Below are 24,266 nucleotides of genomic sequence, written 5' to 3'. Positions count from 1 at the left end.
TTATAGTTGGACTGTAAGTTAAGGTTTTTGTTCAAATGTGTTCACTTTGAACAAAAACCGCCACAGAAACGTCAAACTACTTTACATACTATATAAATTTCAAAGTGTCAAAATGTTTTTCATGGGCTGCATCATGCACCATGCATGCATGCTGTCGCATGACTGTAATACTGTATGCGACTTTTCTGGGTTTTAACTTTAACACAGGTTTAACTGGCAACACAGATTTCAGACTTGTTTTTTAATATGTCAACTCTATTTCTAGGAATCCCCGTAATTTGTGTGTCTGCCAGCTTTGTGTTTTTCGAAACAAAAAAAAACATACAAAGAAGTTTATTATTCACTGATAAAAATGGCTTCATAACGAGTTCATAATCTTCAGTTTCACCAGTTACGATTGTACGTTGTTGAGAAGTAGTTTGCTCCTTGGCTCCTATCTAACGAAACTTAATTAAATTTAATATTTGTTTTGTTTAAAAGTTCGTACTTGTTTTAACGGACTACAAGTCATGGCGTGCAAATTCTGCAATCTGAAAATTACATCGCTTGATCACGATGTATCGCCGGAACATATCAAGAACAAAGTTTTCTATGAGTATACTCAAAACCGGTAAGTTGGCCTACCTAAGTACTTAGATAATTTTTTCTTACTGTTTTCTTACTGTGTTCTACTGACCTTGAACTAAAATACAATATGATTTGATGTATTTCCTGTAATGCTACTGTAAATTTTACTACTTATTGTAGGTTTGGCTATTGGTATGCCTGTATCTACCCACCTAGATGTTTATTAAGATTTCAAGGCTCCTATCCCCAGGAGCTGCGGTCCTGGGCTTCCCAACCCTCAATCACCACTACTCGGTTTCTTAAAAAAACCAGTACATATTGTCTATATAGAAATTAAAGTTTAGTGCTCAATCTGAATAGCTTTTAATTGCTCTGCAACACTGTATAAACAATGTTAAATTTCAGGTTCATCTCATGGTACCCCACCATATTTTATTTTGTATGTCTGTCAGTACTGTCCCAAACTAACACTTATTTATTTTTAGGAAAAAATATTCAGGTAACAGGCATGGAATGGTAGTGTCATGTGACATCACTGCTTCAAAGTGTGTGGATAGCACCAACAATGTTCGGCCCAAAATTGATGCCTCGGTAAGTACCTTTATCCTGATAATTAGTAGTAGACCATTACAAAAATGTATTCCTGAATGTCGTTTCTGTAATTACCTAATTACTAAATTATACTTGAGGAAAAAATATTTACATTGGGACATACTTCACATTACATTTTGTGAAAGTTACACCATACACCAAAAAAAATCAATAGTCACCGGCAAAATATTTCAGACGAAACCCAACGAGCAGGTGAAATTCAGCTTCAAAGTGTTGAATGAGACAAACAGCGAGGACTTCCTGGTGGTCGGGGTGCAGCTGGTGCACCCGCACCTGCACTTCACCATGAACGACCATGGCCTGGTGCTTGGAGAAGACCCCTACATACTGCACCCAAGTAATACTCCCTTGCTCCTATTCTATACTTGTTTCTATTGCATGCTACTATCTATGGTAGTGTAAGCGCGTTGACCTGGCTCTGTCAGGTAACTTTGTAGAGATAAATGGCCTTAAGGTTTAGGTAGTTTACCTACAGAGCTACTGCAATTTTTCTGTAAACTTTGCTTTGCCTTAAAAGGTTTCTTGCAAGGAATCTAAGATAAATTAATGTGTTTCAAAGATTTGTGTATTGATAAGACTGATTGTTAGTTATATTCCCTCCTAACTGAACCATAGGGATGTTATAAGTTTGACTCCGTGAGTTTTAGATTAGCTCTAAAACATATAGAGATTTGAAATCAATAGGGTTTGGTTTTTAATTGAGACATGTTCAACTAATTTGTTTTGTGAATCTGTGGTGGGCAGTACCCATGAAAATATAAATAAATAATTTTCCCTAATATTTTCTACATAATGACTTTATTACAATGGTATTTATTTGATTACAGAAAATGCTGTTCCAAGAGACATACATATAACATTCAGGTCGGAAAACATTGGTTTATACAACATGCACATTTTGTTTTTCTTCCAAAAAGTTAAAACTAACGAAAGTCTAATTATTATAAGAGAAATGGTAAGAATTTTTTCATATCCACCTTTTTTATCATATATGCTCAAATTCATTCATTAATTTATACCAGCTTTCACTATTACTTATTGGTGCTTATGCCATCATCCTTTCAAGGTAAAATGTGCTTATCAACTCCGATGTCTGGATATGTTTTCAATACCCTTTTGTGATTTCAGACTGTGGAGGTAAGTTTATTCACAAAAGGGGGTTCATACATTGAGTATGAATGGTCTGGAGACGAAATAGGCAGACATTCCCCTCTGCCGGGGTAGTGGGCCAGAAAGGCCCACCGATTCATAAAAAACTAGTTGCAATCTAAATTTTCACTAGACTCAATCTAGTAGGCAAAGCGTTCGTTTCGTGTAAAATGATTAGTTTACATACTAAATGACAGCTTCATTGCATAGAATATTCGGATTTCCGGATTTGTTCACCGATTTGATCGCCTTCGGTCATGGTTTATTGTTATTAGCCGTTGCCTAGCAACCAATGCCATAAAAATGCCAGTTATAGTGCCACAAACTTATCTGTTCCGGTGACAGCTCAAATAAATCTCTAATATTTCTTAATTCTATAAGATTTTAAGTTTGCTCGTATTGTTATTTTGCTCTTGCGGGTGTTAATAAACCCATCTAATCTTTTAAAATATACAATTCATTAGTAAGTAATGAGATATGGATCAATTTAGTTCGCTGTCACCGGAACAGATAAGTTTGTGGCACTATAGTCGTATAGCAAAAAATTGTTTAGTTTGACAGGTAAGTAAATCATATGGATAACTTTTTGGAAGCATTTTATCTACACTCTATATTTTAAGAAAAAACTTAAAAGATAAGTTATATAAATAAATGCTTCATATGTTAATCATTCATAATTTAATTTATTTTAAATTTATATTTCACACACATGATCTCGAATTCATCGATAACGCTTATCGATAATTGTTCCATCCATGGCAAGAAAGAATGACGACACTGTGTTCATAATTAAATGTCTCTTGACATAAGCCTTATTGCTAGGAATTAAAACTCATAATGACATGTCCTATGAGACATAATCAAGGTAAACGGTAAAATTTCCCCCCGCAAAAATTGGCAGACTTTTTTGTATCAAGAAAGATCGCTATGACGCTTCCCGAGGGTACACCCGAGTCCGCGTTGTTCTATGGGGTTTATATGTCTAACTGTCCTGCCAACTCATAATCATCACCTTGTATAGTGCCACAAACTTATCTGTTCCGGTGAGAGCGAACTAAATTGGTCCATACCTCATTACTTACTAAATGAAATTCATATTGACATAGATTATATGGACCAATTTAGTTCGCTCTCACCGGAACAGATAAGTTTGTGGCACTATACCATAATGTAATATGACATTCTACATAAAGCTCATATTACTATACTATGCACCAACATGCGTCAATCAGCGATTTAAGTTACACTTGCCTGTTCATGGTCTCCACTTCAGAATTCCTCTAAGTACGCTAGGGTGTTATGGGTTCATAATATGTTTATGTCAACTAAAAACAATAAATCAAAAATATTTATTTGGGTAAACACCTTAAGGTTCACACAAGTACAAAAAAAAGGGTGTGACTTGTGAGTTCATTACAAATAAATGAATTATGGTGGCTTCCTAGTGCGGAATGCTGTGTCTGAATAATATTAATTACACTGGCATCCATGGCACAACGTGTGTCATGGATGCCAGTGTAATTAATATTATTTGTAACCTGGTTACAAACAATATTAACTTGAAGGTAGGTAGTACTTAAGCTTTAAGCTTAAACAACAAAATAAAAATAAAAGTATAATTGAATACTCTTTTACTATTAATAGATATTTACCTATTACTCTGACGGGCATTATGTCTTTCTAAATATCTCTTTGTTTTAGTAGTAGTAATAGTAGCCATTTTTCCTCAGTGGTAGTAGTAGTATATTCTCCCACAGACGTTGATAACTTATAACCGCGCCTACATAACATAGTTTTTGTGTTTATTATTTCAGAATGTATACGTGGAAACGAGTCCAGCTGAGCACAACAAGATCATAAGTCCGTACGCGCAAAAGGAAGTGAAGGCTGACACGTTGCTGCGTTGCACTGTGGCTGTGTATGTATATTTCACATTCTACATTGTTGTACAGTTTCGGCTAAACTGATATGTATAGTCTGGAGCAAAGAAATCTGGCCGTCTCTGGAGATCTGGAGCATTGTTACTCTACGATGAGCCATGTTGTTTGCCTCGCGTCTGTTAAGAACCTACATAAATGTTTAGCCCTGTGACTTTTTTTTTCATAATGAATATGCCAACATGGATCAGTGTAATAATATAACCCTAAGAAGTTCGTTTGTGTATGATTGGCTCGAAATCGATTGTTAAACCAACCAACATAATTTAGAAAACCTTTTATAACGGCGATACATGCGACAAGCATCAAGAAAGTTAGATTTAATCAAATCTATATTTAGTTTATTCAGCTTTATAACCATCCATATTGTTATTCTTGGGGTAATCACCTCGTTCTAAAAGAAACACTTTTTCTGTATCGTAATCGTATCAGAAATAGTTAATTGATAAAGTTTCTGTTAATCTCTTTATAATGACCGGATGCCAAGTGCACTTTTTGTCCTTGAGTAAATTATCTTTCACACTATCTAAAGTAATAGAAAGTATAATGGCGTTGATAGTGTCCCACTACACGTGAAAAAAATGCAGACCTGTTTTCGATTATGACGATTGGTGATTATGACGGAGTAAATACCTACTGTTTTTTTATATTTACAGTACAATTTGTGAGATATAATGAAAATGGTGGCTGTCTCCATTGCCTTCTTAAATGTATAAATTATACATAAGTATACACTTTTATAAACATATTTTGATATATACTTAACTAGCTGTGCCCGCGAGCTTCCGGGATAAAAAGTAGCCTATGTTCTTTCTCAGGGTCTAGACCATATGAATACCAAATTTCATTCAAATCCGTTCAGTAGTTTTGGCGTGAAAGAGTAACAGACAGACAGACAGACCGACAGACAGACAGACACAGTTACTTTCGCATTTATAATATTAGTTAGGATTAGGATGAAGAGATCTTGTTCGTTACGCCACCACGGCTCTTAGGTTGCATTCCCAGTACGCCAACTGGACGCCCGTTATAAGACGCGCGTACCACCGCAAATTGCGTACAGAGTCCGCGCAAAACTATGTAGCTGTTACACACGCCATAATAAACATTTTACCTACTGGTAACTGGTGCTTTAGGTAATTATACTGATCATGCTTGTTTGTTTGTCCAGTCGCCGATCGACCACGTTCACAATACCGAAGCAGTATAAGACCATATTCGCGAGGGCTCTGCAGCTGCCTGAAGACGCCTCGGACCAAGACCGCGCCGTCGCCGAAACCATCATGTGAGGAAACAAAAACGTCACGTACAGTCTAGGGCAAATACATCTGACCCTCCTCAGAGTGGCAATTGCTACCCGAGAGAGTTCAGGTTTGTTTGGCCCAGACTGTATTAGTTTAGTTCTAGTTTGCTATTAAATAAAACAGAATATGTAAAATCTTTTGTGTAGCGCGCGAAGTAGCGCTTTCGATAATTGAGAAAGAGGCTCTAACTCAATGATATATTTTGCAGAGAATCCTTCAACATCGGCGTGAAGGAAGATAATTATGTTGAATTCTTCCACAATCTGCTGTGGTATGAAGAAACCATTGTTAGAATGAACCTGAAGGTAAGCATTCAAAATCTTAGTACAGTAAATAAATTAATGAAATAGACTGAAATTATTCCAGGCCTGCTGCTTAATATTAAGAAATTATGAACACAAAAATAGCTTTCCGAATACTTATTAAATCTTAGGCTGGGTCCACATTTTTACAATTTCTCCGTATATCACATCTCGTCCTGATGGACGCAGGTATCCAGTTAAATATTACGTCAAACTAAACTAGCAAACACATGATATGCTACGAAGCCCGACAAAAATGCAGACTTTATATGTTTTTTTGACGAATGCCGTGCAATAACTAACTCTCTGTTGCAGAAATACAACATGCTGAAGGTGCCTCTGTGCAGACAGGGCGAGGTGTACCTGCTGAACGTGCCCGGCCTGGCCGAGAAACGACCCTCGCTCATGCTCGGTAAGCAACATCAAACATTCTACCTCTTACAGTAAACTTCTTCAATAAACACAGATAACATTATATCTCTCGAGAAAGTTATTGGTAACGACAGCATCAAAGGTTAACTGGTACAGAATGCTACTACCATTAAGTTCGCCTTTGTACAATTTTTATTTTATGTGCAATTAATAACACAGTATCCGTAGACATCTGCGCTATAGATAATTACCGCTATTGAATGAAGTACTTTTACGTTGTTCTATTTAGTAATCGGTGGTACCGGTGACACTAGATTTGAAAAGAATTTTGGATTTTTGTCCACTTAGGGGTGCTACTTACCACATGTAACAACTCTAAAACTATTCCCTTATCTAAATGTGACTATCCTTCATAACTAAATGTGTTATACGTTTAGGCGACACGGTGTTCGTGAAGCCGCACGGCAACGACGAGGTGATGTTCGAAGGCGCCATAGTGAAGATCGAGAGCAACGTGGCGCACCTCGGCGGACTCAACCACGCGTGAGTACTCAATAACTTTCTATTCTATTCTCTGTGGGGGTGTCAGTACCTGCACCTGGCTCTGTCGAATGGAACCTTTGTGCATATCCCCAAGGTCTAAACTGCCTTCCTAAGCTTATACCATTTCCCACCACGCTGGTCCACTGCGGGTTGGTGAGGGTGATTAATTCCTCTAACTCCACGAGGAGCATAGGGCCTCCACAGTTCTTCTCCACTGCGGGTTGGTGGGTTTACATATCTATCGATCTATCGATGTGCTAAATCTAGATATGCAGGTTTCCTCATGGTGTTTTCTTTCACCGAAAGAGCGATGGTATAAATTGTACTTCAATTCAAAGAACTCATTGGTACATGTCAGCGCCGGTATTCGAACCCGCATCTCTGGCGTGAGAAGCGGGTGCTTACCCGACTGAGCTACCACCGCTCTCACTACTCTCTCGCCAGCAATAACAGAAAAAAAACGAATGTTGACCTTTGCATCTACAACCAATCACATCTCTGCCGAGGTTTTTTATTTTTTATTTTATATTATTTATAATTTTTTGCACAATTTACAATCGTAATGTACAATTAGGTCGACTTAATGCTAAAAGCATTTTCTTCCAGGTGTGCGAGCGTGAGGGCACTATTATGTAGTCTGAGCCTATCTGAAACCTAGTTAAACATTGTGAGATATGGCGTTTCGACTTTCTCCGTGTTCGGCATCATAAGGGTCACAGTGACAGTTAAATAAAGTCCATTTTTCTCTCCACCTTTAGTTTGCAAGGTGCGGGTGCCTATATAAATAGAGTGAGTCGCCCGCGCGCCTCAGTTGGTTTTTGATTTTTGAAGTGAACACTTCGGCATAATGGCTCAATGTAGCCACGGTTCTCGTCGGCTTCGCTCCGACGGGGAAAAATATAATATTGAATTTGCGGAGTCCTCGCTACCGGGAGCTGTAGCGTGATGCGGACCAGGCGGCGTGAGGCCTGCCGGCTGCTGCGCACGCAGCCATTGCTGAGGATTTCGCAACGAAGGTTTGAGTTGATAAGCCGTGAGTAAAATGCTATTATTTACTGCTTTTAAAAGCTCAGCCACTGGTCATAATGCTCCGGCGCTTGGGGTTTTTATCCCACGCAGTAGGGTCCGATTCAATAGTCGTGGTGATGATTGATCACATATTCCGGTCCTACTAGTGGCGCTTGAGAGATACTTACATTAATGACCGCTTTTAGTAAAGCATATGTTAATATTATACAGGAAAAAATTATAAAATATATTTTTCTACCCTCAATTTCTAATATTTTTAGAAAACAGTTGATAAAAACTTTGCTATTACAATAATGCACTTGATTATAGCTTATGTAAGGTTTACAAACAGGAGCTTTCCAGGACCATCATAGGATTTTTTTTACAGGAAGCACGTGGCTCCGAGTTTCAGTATGTTGGGACATTGTGGCATGTGCGGCGAGTAATGTGATCCGCCGGTACCTACCCGCTGAGGGTAGGCAGGCCGATTCGGTGAAATTGAAGTTTCGTGTAACCTGCACCCGGCCCTGTGCTCCCGCGCTGGCCACCGTCTCGTGGCACCTGCATCGCAGCGTACACCCGGCCCTGCGCTCCTGCCCTGGCCACCGGTTCGTGCCACCTGCATCGCAGCATACACCCGGCCCTGTGCTCCTGCGCTGGCCGCCGTCTCGTGCCACCTGCATCGCAGCGTACACCCGGTCCTGGCCCTGGCCACCGGTTTGTGGTACCTGCATCGCTGCATAGACCCAGCCATGCACTCCTGCCCTGGCGGCTGTACACCCGGTCCTGGCCCTGGCCACCGTTTTGTGCCACCTGCATCGCAGTGTACACCCGGTCCTGGCCCTGGCCACCGGTTTGTGCTACCTGCATCGCTGCATAGACCCAGCCATGCACTCCTGCCCTGGCGGCTGTGTTGTTCCACCTGCATCGCTGCGCACACCTGGCACTCCTGTTCTGGTTGCCAGATCCAAACGCCCCCTGTCTGGGAAGAGATTTTATGCTCAGCGGAAACGCCTGCACTATTGCTAGCACGGTCATCATCGTCATCAGCCATCATTATGCGTGACTTATCTAGAAGGTATCGAGTAACGTGCGCTATTCATCAGTGATTTTGGCATATGCAGACGAACGTTTACTGCCAAGGTTGGTCATGTTAGCCATACAAGGGCACACCAACGAAGCCTGAGTAACCACCTGCAGTCGCCGTAGCCACATCAGCATGGAGGACGACAAATCGGGTAACGTGCACCGCTTCTAAAAGTGTTATAGCACTTCAATTTGATGCCTCCGCTGAGGTATCCTGTTAAACACAAGTCAGGAATAATAAGGAAGTACTTAAGTCTTATGTATACTTATACCTTTCTTTTTAGTATATCTACTACCTAGAAATCTATGCATTATAAATTTATAGATTCAAATATTTATCTACTGATATACTCATCAGTAGCTTATGGGTCACAGTTGGTTTTCTCTCCACCATGCGATAATAAACACATCTCACAATGTTTAACTAGGTTTCAGATAGGCTCAGACTACATAATAGACGCATTTTTCCTGAAATAAAAATGACATATTATGTATCTAGCCTATCTGAAACCTAGTCATTTCTGCATGGTGATATTACAACTGAGGCGCGCGGGCGACTCACTCTATTCAATATTATATTTTTCCCCGTCGGAGCGAAGCCGACGAGAACCGTGGCTACATTGAGCCATTATGCCGAAGTGTTCACTTCAAAAATCAAAAAACCAACTGAGGCGCGCGGGCGACTCACTCTATTTATATAGGCACCCGCACCTTGCAAACTAAAGGTGGACAGAAAAATTGACTTTATTTAACTGTCACTGTGACCCTTATGATGCCGAACACGGAGAAAGTCGAAACGCCATATCTCACAATGTTTAACTAGGTTTCAGATAGGCTAGATACATAATATGTCATTTTTATTTCAGGAAAAATGCGTCTATTACTGCGCGCGTGCGACAGAGACAAATATACATAAGTAGGGCAATGGCAATTTTCGCTATGCTTAGCGACCGTGCGTAATTTGCTAATTTTTTTTTGCAATACGATAGAGTATGGGACTTCACACTGAATACCAATATCCTTAACCTTTGGACCTCATTGATTAGCAAATCTAGATATTTTAGTCTGATTCATGTCGCAAAACGCAACTGTAATCGCAGCGACTAGCTTTAAGAGATATGTAGTATTATCATAATTGACGTAACCATTAACGTAACTTTCATATCATTACAAATACAAATCAAATACAAATCATTTATTGTCAAAAGAAGTTTTACAAAGGATCGAGATGCAACGATCCTCACACTAGGCAAGCCTGTGTCGTAAGGATAAATATGTACACGTGTTACCAAATACAATATTATCAAGATTGCACACCTTAGTTTAACATTTAGAATTAACCTAAAGTGGGAATCTGGGGCCATGACGGAAAAATATTCATTAAAAGCCTAGGCCGTCGCATGAGGGACTGCGGGCTAGACATCCGCTCTGGAGCGTTTCTGATGCAGAGGATCTCTCTGGTTGTACAGCGAGGCAACGCTGCCACCGCCTGAGGGACCTTTGCGTCGGATGCGTTCCGGAGCGAAGCCACATAGTATTTTTTTGGTTATAGTTACCTAGAGTCATAAGTTTTTCTTAAGTTAAGAATAAGTTATTTAGATTGTATCATGTAGATATTGCTAAGCTGAAGCCACGTCATGCGAATGCACTCAGACCGGTGGGCAAAAATTATAACCGAGTGGGTGCCGAGCGACGGACGCAGGCGCCCAGGTAGACCAAGACGGAGATGGCGGGATGACCTGGACAGATTTTTGCCGGATTGGCGTCAGGTGGTCGACAGCAGAGACGTGTGGAGTAAACATGGGGAGGCCTTTGCCCAGCAGTGGGACACTGAATCGGCTACATAAAAAAAAATTGTAGATAGGTATTTACAGTTTCATCAAATGGTTGTAACTAAAGTCAGTTTGTACTTTACAGTTGGACGACTGGCAGAAAAATAAACGAATTATTTTCTCCACCCCCCAGATTCCTGCAACACTACCGCCCCGACGCGCGTTTCGACGTCCGCTTCTTCATGTCGCGCGTGCCGCTGGAGCGCATGCACGCGGCCGTCACGGCGCTGGCGCAGGCGCGGCAGCTGCCCCGCGTGTTCCCCGCCGAGAACCCAAGAGTGCCGCCCGTTACAAGCATTGTCGAGTGAGTGGAGATGTATAGCGGCGGGTATTGCACTTGTCTAGTGAGAGATAGTGGAAATTATTGACAGATATTGCACTTGTTTAGCACACACACACACAGGAAAAAAGGAAAGAATGTCGAAATTCATGAACGCAGATATTGTATTTATTTATTTATTTATTTATGCTTTTATTGCACAATATACAGAAGTAAATATGTACAATGAGGTGGACTTAATGCTAGAAGCATTTTCTACCAGTCAACCTGCAGGAGGACTTGCCTAACATACACGCACAATCACAAAAGAAAGTGGAAATTCATGGACGCAGATATTGTACTTGTTTAGCACACATATATTGTATACACACACACACACACACAAACACACACGAGTATGTGGAAATTTATGACACCTAACATTACAATTGTTTAACACACGCTCACACACTACAGAATGTGGGATTTATGACCGCAGATATTGCATTACTTTAGGAACTTTTACAATATTTAAAATATCCTAACCGATGTTCTCGCAATCACAAAAACCTTATAGTCCTAATCAATTCCTCTCAACCAGGTTCTTCAACCCGCTGATCGCGACCAACGTGGAGCAGCGGCAGGCCGTGGAGCACATCGTGGCGGGCACCTCGGGCACCGCGCCGTACCTGCTCCACGGGCCGCCTGGGACCGGCAAGACCATCACCATCGTGGAAGCTATACTGCAGGTTAGAAGAAGTTGTTATTGCAAACAGCACATTCATGCATGACTGACTTAAGATGCCCTACCTGCTGCACGGGCTGCCCGGCACCGGCAAGACCATCACCATCGTTGAGGCTATACTACAGGTTAGAGGTTGTAATTACAAACAGCACACTCAATAAGAAATAAATAAAGAAGACTAGCTTTAGATAATTTGGAGTAGTTTGGCTTCTTGTATTGCGTCGTATCTGCTGCACGGGCCGCCCGGCACGGGTAAGACTATCACCATCGTGGAAGCTATACTGCAGGTTAGAAGAAGTTGTTATTGCAAACAGCACACTCATGACTTGCATTTAATAGTTTGGCTTCGTGTACTGCGACGTTTCTGCTGCACGGGCCGCCCGGCACCGGCAAGACCATCACCATCGTGGAAGCTATACTGCAGGTTAGAAGTTATTATTAGTATTACAGTTATAGTTACAAACAGCACACTCATGACTGGGTTTAAATAATGTGGAGTAGTTTGGCTTCGTGTATTGCGTCGTATCTGCTGCACGGGCTGCTGGCACCGGCAAGACCATCACCATCGTGGAAGCTATACTACAGGTTAGGAGAAGTTGTTATTGCAAACAGCACACTCAGTAAGAAAGAAATAAAGAAGACTAGCTTTAGATAATTTGGAGTAGTTTGGCTTCTTGTACTGCGTCGTATTGCACGGGCCGCCCGGCACCGGCAAGACCAACACCATCGTGGAAGCTATACTACAGGTTGTAATTTCAAACAGCACAATCATTAAATAATGTGCAAAAAGATAGGCCACTTTGGCGCTCATCGCCTCATGTGGAGTAGTTTGGCTTCGTGTACTGCGTCGTATCTGCTACATGAACCACCGGGCACGGTATAACTATCACTTTAATGAAGGTTTATTGTATAAATGTATACTCTCAAACAACACACTCATGATTTGCTTCGGCGAAACTATCTCAATTTACACTTACAAATAGCATAAGTCAACAAGCTTACAATGTCATAAGACTATATTACAATAAAAAAAAAATGGCTTTGGTAGGTATAGGGGAGTCAGGCATCAATGTATTTTTAATCTATCTATGACACTTTTACTATCCCTACCTACATTCTAACTCCCATCACGTCTATTCCCTTCCAGCTAGTAAAGAAGAGTCCTGACAACCGCATATTAGTCTGCACGGATTCCAACATGGCGGCGGATCACGTGGCGAGCGTGCTGGTTCAGTACCGGGACAGGTTCCCGGGGACAAAGAACTTCCTGCTCCGGGCCAACTCGAAGTTCCGTGTGTGGTGAGTACAGTGATGACGAACATACTCTTATGGTGAAAACCATAGACTAGAATGGTGAAAACCCTGGCGACGCTAGTTAGAAAGACTAACATCGCCGCTAATTGAAAAAAAGAACATAATTACATTGCTAGAGCGTTATTCCAAAGTCACAGGAGAATTGGTACTTAATGCTTTGTTTATGTATTTGAGGTCTTAGAATCCAGCAGTTAATTTAGTTTGCGCTTAAAACGCGTGCTTTACCATAATTTACATTTTTTTCAAGGTGCGGCCGTAGTTAGCACTAAATAAACTTCTGAGAAGATAATGCATACAGCATACATTTAATCAGGAAAAAAACCAAGTGAAACTTTGGCAGCACAATCGAGTGTCCAATTACATTATTGGGGGAAAAAAATGGCGACACAACCAACCAATTAAAACTGGGGAATCGGGCACAGTCGCCTCAGGCGCCATCTGTAATTAGCTTTAACTTTTTCTCTCCATTCCAGGGAGTGCATGCCGGAAGCGCTGGAGCCGTACTCGAATGGGCTGAGCTTCGTGAGCTACCGCAACGTGACGCCGGGCATGCTGGCGGGCTACAGCATCGTCGTCGCCACGCTGTCGCACACCGCCAAGTTCGCCACGTGAGTGCCTGCTTAATCGTTTGTTGCATTAATAAGTTTTACCGGTGTTCAATACATTAAGGGCGATTGGACCAACATCTTAAATCTAGGTTTAATGTCTAATCTCAATTTAAGAAAATAGTGTCAATGCCATACTAATTTATGGCTTAAATCGAGATTTAACACTAAATCTAAAAAAAATGGAGCAAGTCGCCCTAAATTAGGAACTTTAGTACTGAGTAGCTAGTTAGTGTGTCGGTGACACTCGGCACAAGTAGCGACCGTCGCTTATTGAAAAGCGGCTTCATTCTGGCAGTATTAACATTCACACTTAACTATTTTAGTGCCAATTACTCCATTCTCGGTTAGAGCATAACCAGGGAGTTGTGGTTAACTTTTGACACTTTAGTCATGAATTTTATATGGAGATGACGTTTAATGTATAAATCAATTCCTGTCGGTTAGATAACCGACAATGGAGAAATTGGCAATTAATCTTTCAATTATCTTTAGAAAAAAAATACTTACACATTTCTATAAAAAATATAACTCAAAATACACTATGAGTAATATTTAACACTAAATATAAATCAGTAAAATATTGTTAATTATTATTATTAATATTGTGAAAGAGGAAAAGATATAAGTATGTATAAAATTAGACCGGCAGGGAGCGTGTATATGTTATAGGGCTATAACTTATAGCCCGTAATTGCAAGTCCACACTTTATCATCATAAATCAATTTCTTCCAGCCTGCCTATAATTAGAGGAGAAAAAATATTGTAAGTTACTATGTACATAGTAATTTGGCACGCTTTATTTAATCCGTATTTTACTACTTCACACAGCTTGTAAAGTTTATTTTGCTCACTTTACTTTTTTTACTCTTCAGGGGCATGTACGGTGGCCTGCGCCTAAAAGTATACAGGCGGAGTTTTTAAAATAGCGATCTCAAGCTCACATGCTGCTCAAGCATATCCACATAAACACTACTGCTATACACATCACACACAACACGTCCCCGGATTTATAACAGATGTAGCTGGTCCCTTCATCATCAGGGATCGCTATTTTAAAAACTCCGCCTGTATACTTTTAGGCGCAGGCCACCGTATGTCTCCTACGATAGTCAAACACATTATACTCATTTGGTATTTAACACAGTAATTTTTATTTCAATCTAAATGGTCTGTTTTTGTAAGGTATTTGATTATAAAGTTTTGTAAGATGTTGATTCTGAAGGCAAAAAAATAATTATAGAGCTGTCAAAACCTCTCCCTCAAATTCATAGACCGTATTGTAAATTAACAACCAGGTTAAAATTATAATACAACGTCCATTTTAAACTTATTTTAAAGTGTCAAAAAGCTCTACGAATTTGCGGGTTTATTTCTTTAATTAAAATTCGACTCTATGAGTGTTTTCGTAAATGTCATGTCTTGCTAGCAAAATTTATAGTATGACAGCGTTAAATTTAGAATTTCTGCCTTCAGAATAGCACTATTTCATATACTAACCCCCGAATTCATAGAGGTTTTTGACACTTTACAATAGGGTTAAAATTGACGTTGTTTTATACGAATTTCAACATTTGACAGACGTAAAGAGTAGAAACTCGTGTGTTTCTAGGTCAATTTTAACCTTGTTGTAAATTTATACGTTCTATGAATTTGAGGGTTAGTCTATGACTATTTCATTAGAAATTGTTAAAAAATATCAAAAACTTTTTTGACAATAAATACCACTCACCACCTCACAGCAAGGACACGCGCCCCATCACGCACCTATTCATCGACGAGGCGGCGCAGGCGTCGGAGCCGGCGTGCCTGGTCCCGGTGGCGGGGCTGCTGCAGGCGCGCGGGCAGCTCGTGCTGGCCGGCGACCCGCTGCAGCTCGGGCCCGTCGTCATCTCGCACGACGCCGCCAGGAAGGGGCTGGGTGAGGAAATTATTGCTTACGCAATAAGAGATGGTGTTAAAAAAGTGAAAGATGATGGCGAAAAAATAAAGTCTGCTATTATTATTAAATTCTTTATTGCACAATAATAAATGTGTATATAGGTGAACTTAATGCCATGGTTTGTAATGCAGCGTGTATTGATTGATTAACAAAATTATGCTACGAGCTTAGCCTAGTCCTAACCTTTTAAACATTTTCCTATGTAGGTATATTTTTTCTATCCATTAAATTTTTCGGCAGCTTCAATCAATATTACGTCTTATTATATCTGTTCAAAAAAAAATCTCCCTTCGACGCTTTTTCCATAATCCCCAATGGAATTTCAAAATCTAGCCCTTCATTTCTCTCACCCAGGCATATCGCTAATGGAGCGTCTCCGCGACCAGAACCCCCTGTACCTGGCGCGGCGCGGCGACCCCGCCTACACGGTCATGCTGAGGAACAACTTCCGCAGCCACCGCGACATACTGGACCTGCCCAACCGACTGTTCTACGAGGGGAACCTGCTGGTGAGGAGCTTTATCTGTTTTTATTTACTTAGCGGTTTACCGCGAGCTTCGCTTCGCCTTAAAAAGTTTTCCCGTGGGAATTCCGCGATAAAAAATAGCCTATGTGTTAATCCAGGGTTACAGCTAACTCCATATACAAAATTTCATTAAAATCTGTTCAGCCGTTCTGTCGTGAAAAAGTAACAAACGTATACACATACTCACAAACTTTCGCCTTTATAATATTAGTAGGACTAGATTTGCCAACGAAGATTACTTACTTACTCCGTTGACTCGGCGACCCAAAGTGAGTCTTGGCCTCCGATATAAGAGGCAACAAAGTTAAGTACATTTAATTTATGCAACTGTCATTATTGAATAAACTATCATTATCACCTGCAGGCGTACGCGGCGGAAGACCCGCTGAGCAGCATCGACATCCTGACGGGCGCGCCGGGCTCGCGCGCCATCGTGTTCCACGGCTGCTGCTCCAAGGAACAGAGGATCGGGAAGTCGCCCAGGTATGTACCTAGTAGACCAGTGGCGACGGATTCATTTATTTGGTAAGGAAGCCGGTATTTTTTTTAAAACATGAAATCATCAATAGGTGCATATTAAATATTGAGTCAGTCATTTCAAAAGGGATATGGTCTACTTGTAGTTAGTACAATGGTATGGTACTGAAGATTTTTCATTATTTGTTTGTATGTGAATGTGATTTATGCACTATGTCTTCATACTCATACAGGGTACTGAAAGCTGAAAAGGGTGACAGCGGTGGTTATTCTGAACAACTTTAGTTCTGAGATTGGTCTCATACATACATACATATGCACTCACGACTGTAATCCCCGAAGGGGTAGTCAGAGGTGGCTCACAAGAACCACCCACTTTTCGCAGCACATTTATACTCACGTGATAGGTTGCGAACCATATGGTCATTGGTCTCACATTAACGTTTTATTTTTACGAGACTTTTTAGTGTTATTCATCAAGAAAAACTCTATTTAGATCCTCTAATGTATTGGTTGTACATACTTCCTCCATCGTTCGTAGTTACTTCAACGAGATGGAGCTGGGGCTGGTGAAGCAGTACATCACGGCGCTGACCGAGCGCCGCGGCGTGCGCCCCGAGGACATCGGCGTCGTCACGCCCTATCTGAGACAGGTATGCTGCCCCTGCTGCAGATTCAATTGAAATAAGTGTGGATTTATAGTCAAAAGTTTCATAATAGTTTCCCTAGACGCCACTTTGTATCCGAGAAAATTAAATATTCGGAGAAATCTCATATAACAAATGACAAAATATTTTATAAGTTTAATTTTCATTTCTAAACTTTCCTTGTCTACCTGATTTGTATAAAAAAACATGTGATACATACTTACTTAATCCGCTGACTGAGCGATCCAAAATGAGGCTTGATCTCCGATAGAAGAGAAAGCCATTTCTGACGGTATTTAACAACGGCGGCCATTCTTCCCAGGTGCACAAAGTGAAGGAGTGGCTCACCGCGGCGGGGTACGCGAACCGGGTCGAGGTGGGCACCGTGGAGTCGTTCCAGGGCAAGGAGAAGCGCGTGATGGTGGCCAGCACCGTGCGCGCGCGCGCCGCGCTGCTGGACCACGACGCCAAGTTCAAGATCGGCTTCTTGTCCGATGATAAGGTAAGCCGATTGCCCACTATTCTATTCTATTCTATACTCTGTGGGGGTAACAGTACCTGCACCTGGCTCTCTCGAATGGAACCTTTGTGCATATCCCCAAGGTCTAAACTGCCTTCCTAAGCTTGGACCATTTTCCCACCACGCTGGTCCACTGCGGGTTGGTGGGTTTCCTCACGATGCTTTCCTTCACCGTTAGAGCGATGGTATACATTGTACTTAAATTCAGAAAAGAACTCATTGGTGGCGCCGGGATTCGAACCCTCATCTCTCGGGCGCTTACCCGACTGAGCTACCACCGCTCGATGGGCCACTTTAGGGTCATGTTTGGGGTGCTCGAGTGTCGTCACCTGTTCCTTACATACGTCCAGCGCACGCTAAACTGTCTGGTCAATATTTTCCTAACAGTGACAAACCCTAGTGTAGTGCCTAGCTGTAGCTAGTGTTTTTTACCGACGTCTAGCTCACTTAGCTAGTGTTTGTTACCGACACGTTGATCAGTACGGAATATCATGATTGGCCAGAATATCGCTGAACCATCGCTTAGTTAGCCTATGCATAACAGGAACAGTACCCGTATCACGAAAATTCGAGCTAACGAATAGAATCGAATTCGAGTGCGACTATTGTCAACTTGACAGCACTTTCGAACACTTTTTACCTTTCGAATGAGTTTCGAAAAGAATGACCACAGAGTACATAATATTATTCTGACAATGACCTATGGAATGATAGCTGTCAAACTTTCGCAAATCTATACACCGCCATTTTGTTGTTGACAGGTTGACAGTACTTTCGAATAGACCCCTGGTACTCAACTTTTTTTTTTTTAACCTTTCCTATGCCGAACTTCCTTTTTGACAGTAAAGAGCGCCCGCGCGGGAATCACATTTATATGAATATTTGGGTATTATTGTTTGGTACTCAATAATGTATCGATTGTAATTTATTGTTAGATAGCTAATCAACGTGTTACAATGAATTTTATTGGTATTTATTTATTTATCGTATGGCTCTACTGGTTAGGTACATAAAATAATATTAAAATAAGAATTTATAGACGTCACTAAAAACTACAATTATTTAAATATGCAGTAGCGCTGCTGGTGAGGTTGGTGAAGTCATCGGCAGGTCCAGCATATTTTGTGATAGGACACTCGAAGACGATGTGGTCTATGGTCTGCTGTGGGTGTCCGCATTCGCAAGCTGCTGACTCGCTCCACCCCCACTTATGCCAGAGGTATGCACAGTTGCCTACTCCTGTTCGCAGGCGGTTAAGTCGGCACCAGACACTCCGCGGTTCACAGAAGCCAGCTGGGCGTTGGGTTGTGCTTGGTACAAATAGTTTGCGAGATGGTGGGTTTTCGCTCCATTCACTTCTCCACGCATCGCCAGCTTTCCACGAAGGGTTGTATGTGTGGAAGCTCTTGGCAGGAGGGTCACGTGACTTAAGCCGTGTCTTTTTTAAGGGCTCAAGATCCTCGTTGATTGGCAGGGTAGGGTTTCCCAGGATCTTAACCATCTCACGGTTGAGGCAGGCTTCACGGCGAATATGGGGTGGGGCAATGTGGCTCAGGGCCGGGAGCCAATATGCAGGGGTGGGCATTAGACAGCCTGATATAAGCCTCATTGAGTGGTTCAGCTGGACATCCACCATCGAGACGTGCGTGCTGTTCTTCCACACAGGCGCACAGTATTCAGCCGTTGAGTACACCAGAGCCATGGTGGAGGTTTTAAGGCATGCAGCGTTTGCTCCCCATGTCGTGCCTGTTAGTTTTTGGATGACGTTATTCCTGCTCTTTAGTTTCCCTGCCAACTTCTCTAGGTGATGTTTGTAGGTGAGACTTCTATCCAGGGTTACCCCCAGGTACTTAGGGTAGAAATTGTGTCGCAAGATGGTTTCTTGGAAACTCACCTTAAGCTCTCTATCGGCTTGCTTATTGCAGAGATGGAAACAGCAGACTTCTGTTTTTGTTGCACTAGGACAGAGACGCCAGTTTCGGTAGTATGTTGCCATTTCCTTTAAATCTCGCTCCAGTATTACCTCAGTAGCTTCAAAGCTTTTATGCTGGGTCGCAAGTGCAAGGTCGTCTGCATAGCCAAATTTCCGCGAGGTGGTACTTGGAAGGTCGTGTATGTATAGGTTGAAAAGTAGTGGTGCCAGCACTGAACCCTGTGGTAGTCCATTATTTAAGACTCTTCTGTTGCTAGAGCTGTCCCCCAGAAAGACTTGAAATGGCCGGTTCGTGAGAGCGTCTTCCAGCAATCTGTATAGCCTCATGCATGGGATGGTTTTCAGGAATTTGTAGAGCAGTCCCTGTCGCCAAACAGTATCATATGCGGCAGTAAGATCCACAAATGCAACTGATGTCTTCACTCCGCTCTGGAAGCCACTTTCTATATGGGTCGTTAAGGCAAGAACTTGATCGCAGCAGTTACGCTTTGGTCGAAATCCTGCCTGTTCCTGTGGAATCTTCTCGTTGATTTCATCGGAGATTCTGTTATATATTAGGCGTTCGAGAAGCTTGTAGACAATGCTTAGCAGTGCAATGGGTCGGTAACTGTCAGGTCTGTCTTCCGGCTTTTCAGGCTTTAGTATGGCGATTATCTTGGATCGCTTCAGTTCTGCGGGTATTTTTCCAGATCTTATGATGTTTGTGAAGAAAGCCGCAAGCCACGACTGTGTGCGAGGGCCGCAGTGTTTCAGAAACTCGGGAAAAATGCCATCATCTCCACAGGCCTTATCCATTTTAATGTGGTTAATCGCAATTTTGATTTCGGCGATGCTAATGGGGCCGCTGTAGTCATCGTTATTATTTGCCTGGGACTTTTCTGTCTTTAGCTTCTGGAGGATTTGGCGTGTGTGAGGTTTGTAGTTTGGTGCTTTTGAAAGGTGGACCATCCGGCTCGCTATGTCATTTGGGTTAACTTGGGGTTGACATTTTTTGGGTGTTTGTCCTGTTGTTAGCCTTCGTAGAGTGTGCCATGCTTTTTTACTAGAGTGCGTAAAATTCATGCCATCCACCATTTTTTCCCACTTTTCCTGACGCGCGATTTTATTTGTTATAATTGTTTTATTTGATTTCTATAGGTCATTGATTACAGATTTTTACTTGAAACTGCACCCATCACAGAAAAATACCTCTATTTCAATATAATTTTAGTTTCAATCCAGGTTTTTTTATATTTATTACTTGAAGAGATTATATAGCTATCAACTGATATCAATAAAATATAAACTCTAGAGTAAAAAGATTCATAATTTACATTTTGAAAACTGATTATAATTTGCTTTATTTCAAAAGACTCCATTTTCTGTACATGTGCATGTGTGCGTGACAAGAGCTTGCTCCAGTGCGCCGTGTGACAGATCTGTCTCAAATCAAGGGTGTTCACTTTTGATGAAATAAAATATGAATGATAATATTTTTATAATGTTTCGTATTTTAGCATACTAAATTATAAAAACTTAAAAGTAAGTTACATACTGAATCATATTTAGTTATTTGTTAACCTACTTTCCACAAATATGATACTATAAATATATACATATATAAATACATATATTTATTTATATAAATAGGTCAGGTGATCACCCTCTCAGACTCATCTACACACCGATATCATTCTAAAGAGCCTAAACTTCACGTTCACTAGAGCGAAGATCCTAAAAAATAAAACACGCTGTATAACAACCCAACGCACTTCGTGTACACACACGAGCGGCGGCCATTTTGTTTGCGTATGTGTGTGTGTGAATTTTGGATGCACCTTGATAAATATAGATATTCTCTAATATTTTGGCTATTTATTGAATAAACCGATATAAATATGTATTATCAATAAAATTATCTTTATAAATGAAATAAATAATTTATTGATGTTTTTACATAAAAGACTAGAAAACAGTTTAGAAAGTTACGCACCCTTCAGGCAATAATCCGGTACAATTTTAGATCGATAAAAACTAAATTTTTTGTAATTTTTTATTTTATAGATTTATCACTATACCTTCGAAATTGAATAAATAACAAGAAAACATAGTATTTACCTACCTTTTGACGTTTTTTCCATACGAAATCACTATTTTATTACCAACAGTCGCGAGTACAAAGACTGTTCAAGATACCAAAATTAGAATTTCGCGCTACAAGTAAACAAGTGAAGATTTTGCCTCAATGAATGATGTCGATGGTTGTTTCATTCATATAGAATAAATTACAGGTGATTTCATACTCTATTTCGTGCTAATTAATAACTAAAATCACAAAAATCGCGATGAAGTGCTCTTGGGACAGATCTGTCACTAGGCAGACAAGGGGGGTTGGGACAGATCTGGCACACGGCATTCTAGAGGTTAAGGGCCACAAAAACCTTTAAGTGATGGTTTTGCTGGATAAAAGTAAAAAAATATATGTTTTTTTTAAGTATTATAAAACGATGTAAACTATCGAATAAAATATATAAAAAAAACATGCATATTCCCTATTATCTCTCATGGCACGCGGGCCACTGGTAAAGGCCCGGCAGGCCGCATGCGGCCCGCGGGCCGCAGGATGAGTATAGCTGGTCAATAGACTATCGAATAGAATGTGCTGCGTTTTTTCCGGATCGCTCTACAGGCCTTGCATCCTGCCTACTAAACCAACCTATCAATCTTTCCAGAGATTCAACGTGGCGCTAACCAGAGCTAAAGCCAAGGCGATTATTATCGGCAACCCGTTATGCCTGGAAAAAGACGAGAAATGGCGTGAGTACATCAACATGTGCCGCTCGTTTGGCACCCATCTCGGGTTCGACACCCGGCTGGAGCGGAGTGACCAAGTCGTCGAGCAGCTCAAGCAAAATGTGCGCGCCTTCAACGAACTCATGATCACCAACTAGAAGGAGAAAGCCGCCAAGAAGCATCAGTTCGAGACTGAAGTATACAGGGAGGGCTTGGCCTGCGGTGTTGATGGCTAAAATTGTTCTAGATTTATGTTTTATTTTTTATATTCAATGTAGGTACTTTAATTGAGATTTTTTAAATGTTTATGTCTATAATTTGGTGAAGATTCAAACATCTTCATTGAATTGCTGTAATGGGTGTGTCGTCAAATGCTTCTTTCAATACCCAGAGAGTAAATATTAAATAGTTACTTACTTTGCAGCATGCATGTTATGTGGTAAGTAAACATACGTTTCAGATTTCTTCATTCCTGTTACATTCGGTGGAATGTAATACCTATTCGTGCAATTATGTACCATTCAAGATATATACGTAATGGAGAGTAAGAGTGCCAAATGGATCCTTTCTGTGATCCCTAAACTTTATTCCTTGTCATATATATTATACCTAGTATAAAAAAATAAGAAACATATTATTTTTTATGTCTTCGACATATTTACATAACCTGCTATATATCTAACATACGCCCAGCCAGAAAGGTATGGGTCAAGATTTGTGATTACCAAGGTTTTCAGCCTTACTTATAGCATAGTTTATATTTTTCATTCCATCTAAATATTACAGGAATTTTTATATTAAAATTAGGAGGTACTTTTACAGAATGTTCCAAATACTATTACTAATATTTTATGGTAGGCGTTGCAGAGGAGCATTCAAAATTGATGAACGTAACTATTTGTATAAATGCCCTATTTTGGCTTGTTCCAAAACTACAGTTCCATAGACGGCCGAAGGGACAATTTCTAATATCTTGCAACATCCTGGTTGTTTGTTGAACCCTTAGTATTTACCTACATATGCACAGTTTAATATTTTTATAAAGAAGGTATTTTCTCATCCGTCTGTGATGTTGTGTAAGCTTTACAATTACTATTTGGAAACAAAATTTTAAAATTATCAACAGTTATTTTAAGTACATATAAAAACAATAGCTGTGACTTTTTGAGTCACTATTTTCTATTATATTTTTATAAATACATTTGTTTTCGTTATTGGTACATATCGTAGTCATCATAAATTTAATGGTACATTATTATTAAGAGTTCATTCAAGTCATCATATGAAGCCATAAAGACGTCCCAAAGTTATGTTAAGTTTACTGCCATTTTTATTTTTGACAATGTTTATTTAGTAAGTTAAGTACGTTCAACGATTTTATATCGAGATTTTATATAAGTAAGGATTAGATCCATAAGAAATATGGTTATATTGCTGTTGTCAAGAAAACAGTTTGCAGAAGTCTAGTCTCTTCTGTGTATTACGAGTTTATGTGACATTTATAATTGTGTGTGGTGATCGTTGAATAAGTAGGTAAAAACAATACACATTGTTAGAACCGTTGCTTAATTTGTGCACACAAAAAGAATGTTTTAGAGATTGTTGAAATATGTGTCAATATCCAATGGCTACATATTATTCAGTATAAGGTTTATAGGTTTCAGATTCCATAATCTGAAGCCAGTTTTTTTGTCTAGTTAAAGTTCTCAATGTTATAGGTGCTGTTATGTTTAATAAAGCATATACCTACCAAATCTTGTATTTTTTTCCTTTTGGAATATTGAGAACCTCCGTAACTAAAGTATGATTGAAA

The 24,266-nt window shown here is 40.4% G+C and overlaps 1 protein-coding gene across 2 annotated transcripts; it reads left to right on the top strand.

The window, feature by feature from the left end:
* The first annotated feature begins 289 nt into the window (after positions 1-289).
* LOC105380394 (RNA helicase Mov10l1) lies at positions 290-24,202 on the top strand. Of its 2 annotated transcripts, XM_048630264.1 has the most exons (20): positions 290-610; positions 1,053-1,158; positions 1,354-1,516; positions 2,007-2,134; positions 2,308-2,316; positions 4,143-4,246; positions 5,437-5,550; positions 5,778-5,874; positions 6,187-6,283; positions 6,681-6,786; positions 10,846-11,016; positions 11,573-11,720; positions 12,864-13,015; positions 13,504-13,638; positions 15,379-15,557; positions 15,933-16,087; positions 16,469-16,587; positions 17,123-17,234; positions 17,551-17,730; positions 22,393-24,202. In XM_048630264.1, exons 1-20 carry the CDS (start codon positions 510-512, stop codon positions 22,609-22,611), a joined length of 2,595 nt encoding a protein of 864 aa, XP_048486221.1. In that variant the 5' UTR covers positions 290-509; the 3' UTR covers positions 22,612-24,202. The 2 variants fall into 2 exon arrangements, with proteins under 2 accessions (XP_048486221.1, XP_048486222.1); XM_048630265.1 differs by lacking the exon at positions 2,308-2,316 and having other exon boundaries at positions 291-610.
* The last annotated feature ends 64 nt before the right edge of the window (positions 24,203-24,266 follow it).

Source organism: Plutella xylostella, chromosome 25, assembly GCF_932276165.1.
Source record: "Plutella xylostella chromosome 25, ilPluXylo3.1, whole genome shotgun sequence".
In the NCBI taxonomy this organism is placed as follows: domain Eukaryota; kingdom Metazoa; phylum Arthropoda; class Insecta; order Lepidoptera; family Plutellidae; genus Plutella; species Plutella xylostella.
The sequence above is the reverse complement of the archived record's forward strand: the minus strand, read 5'-3'. Positions and strand labels throughout refer to the sequence as shown.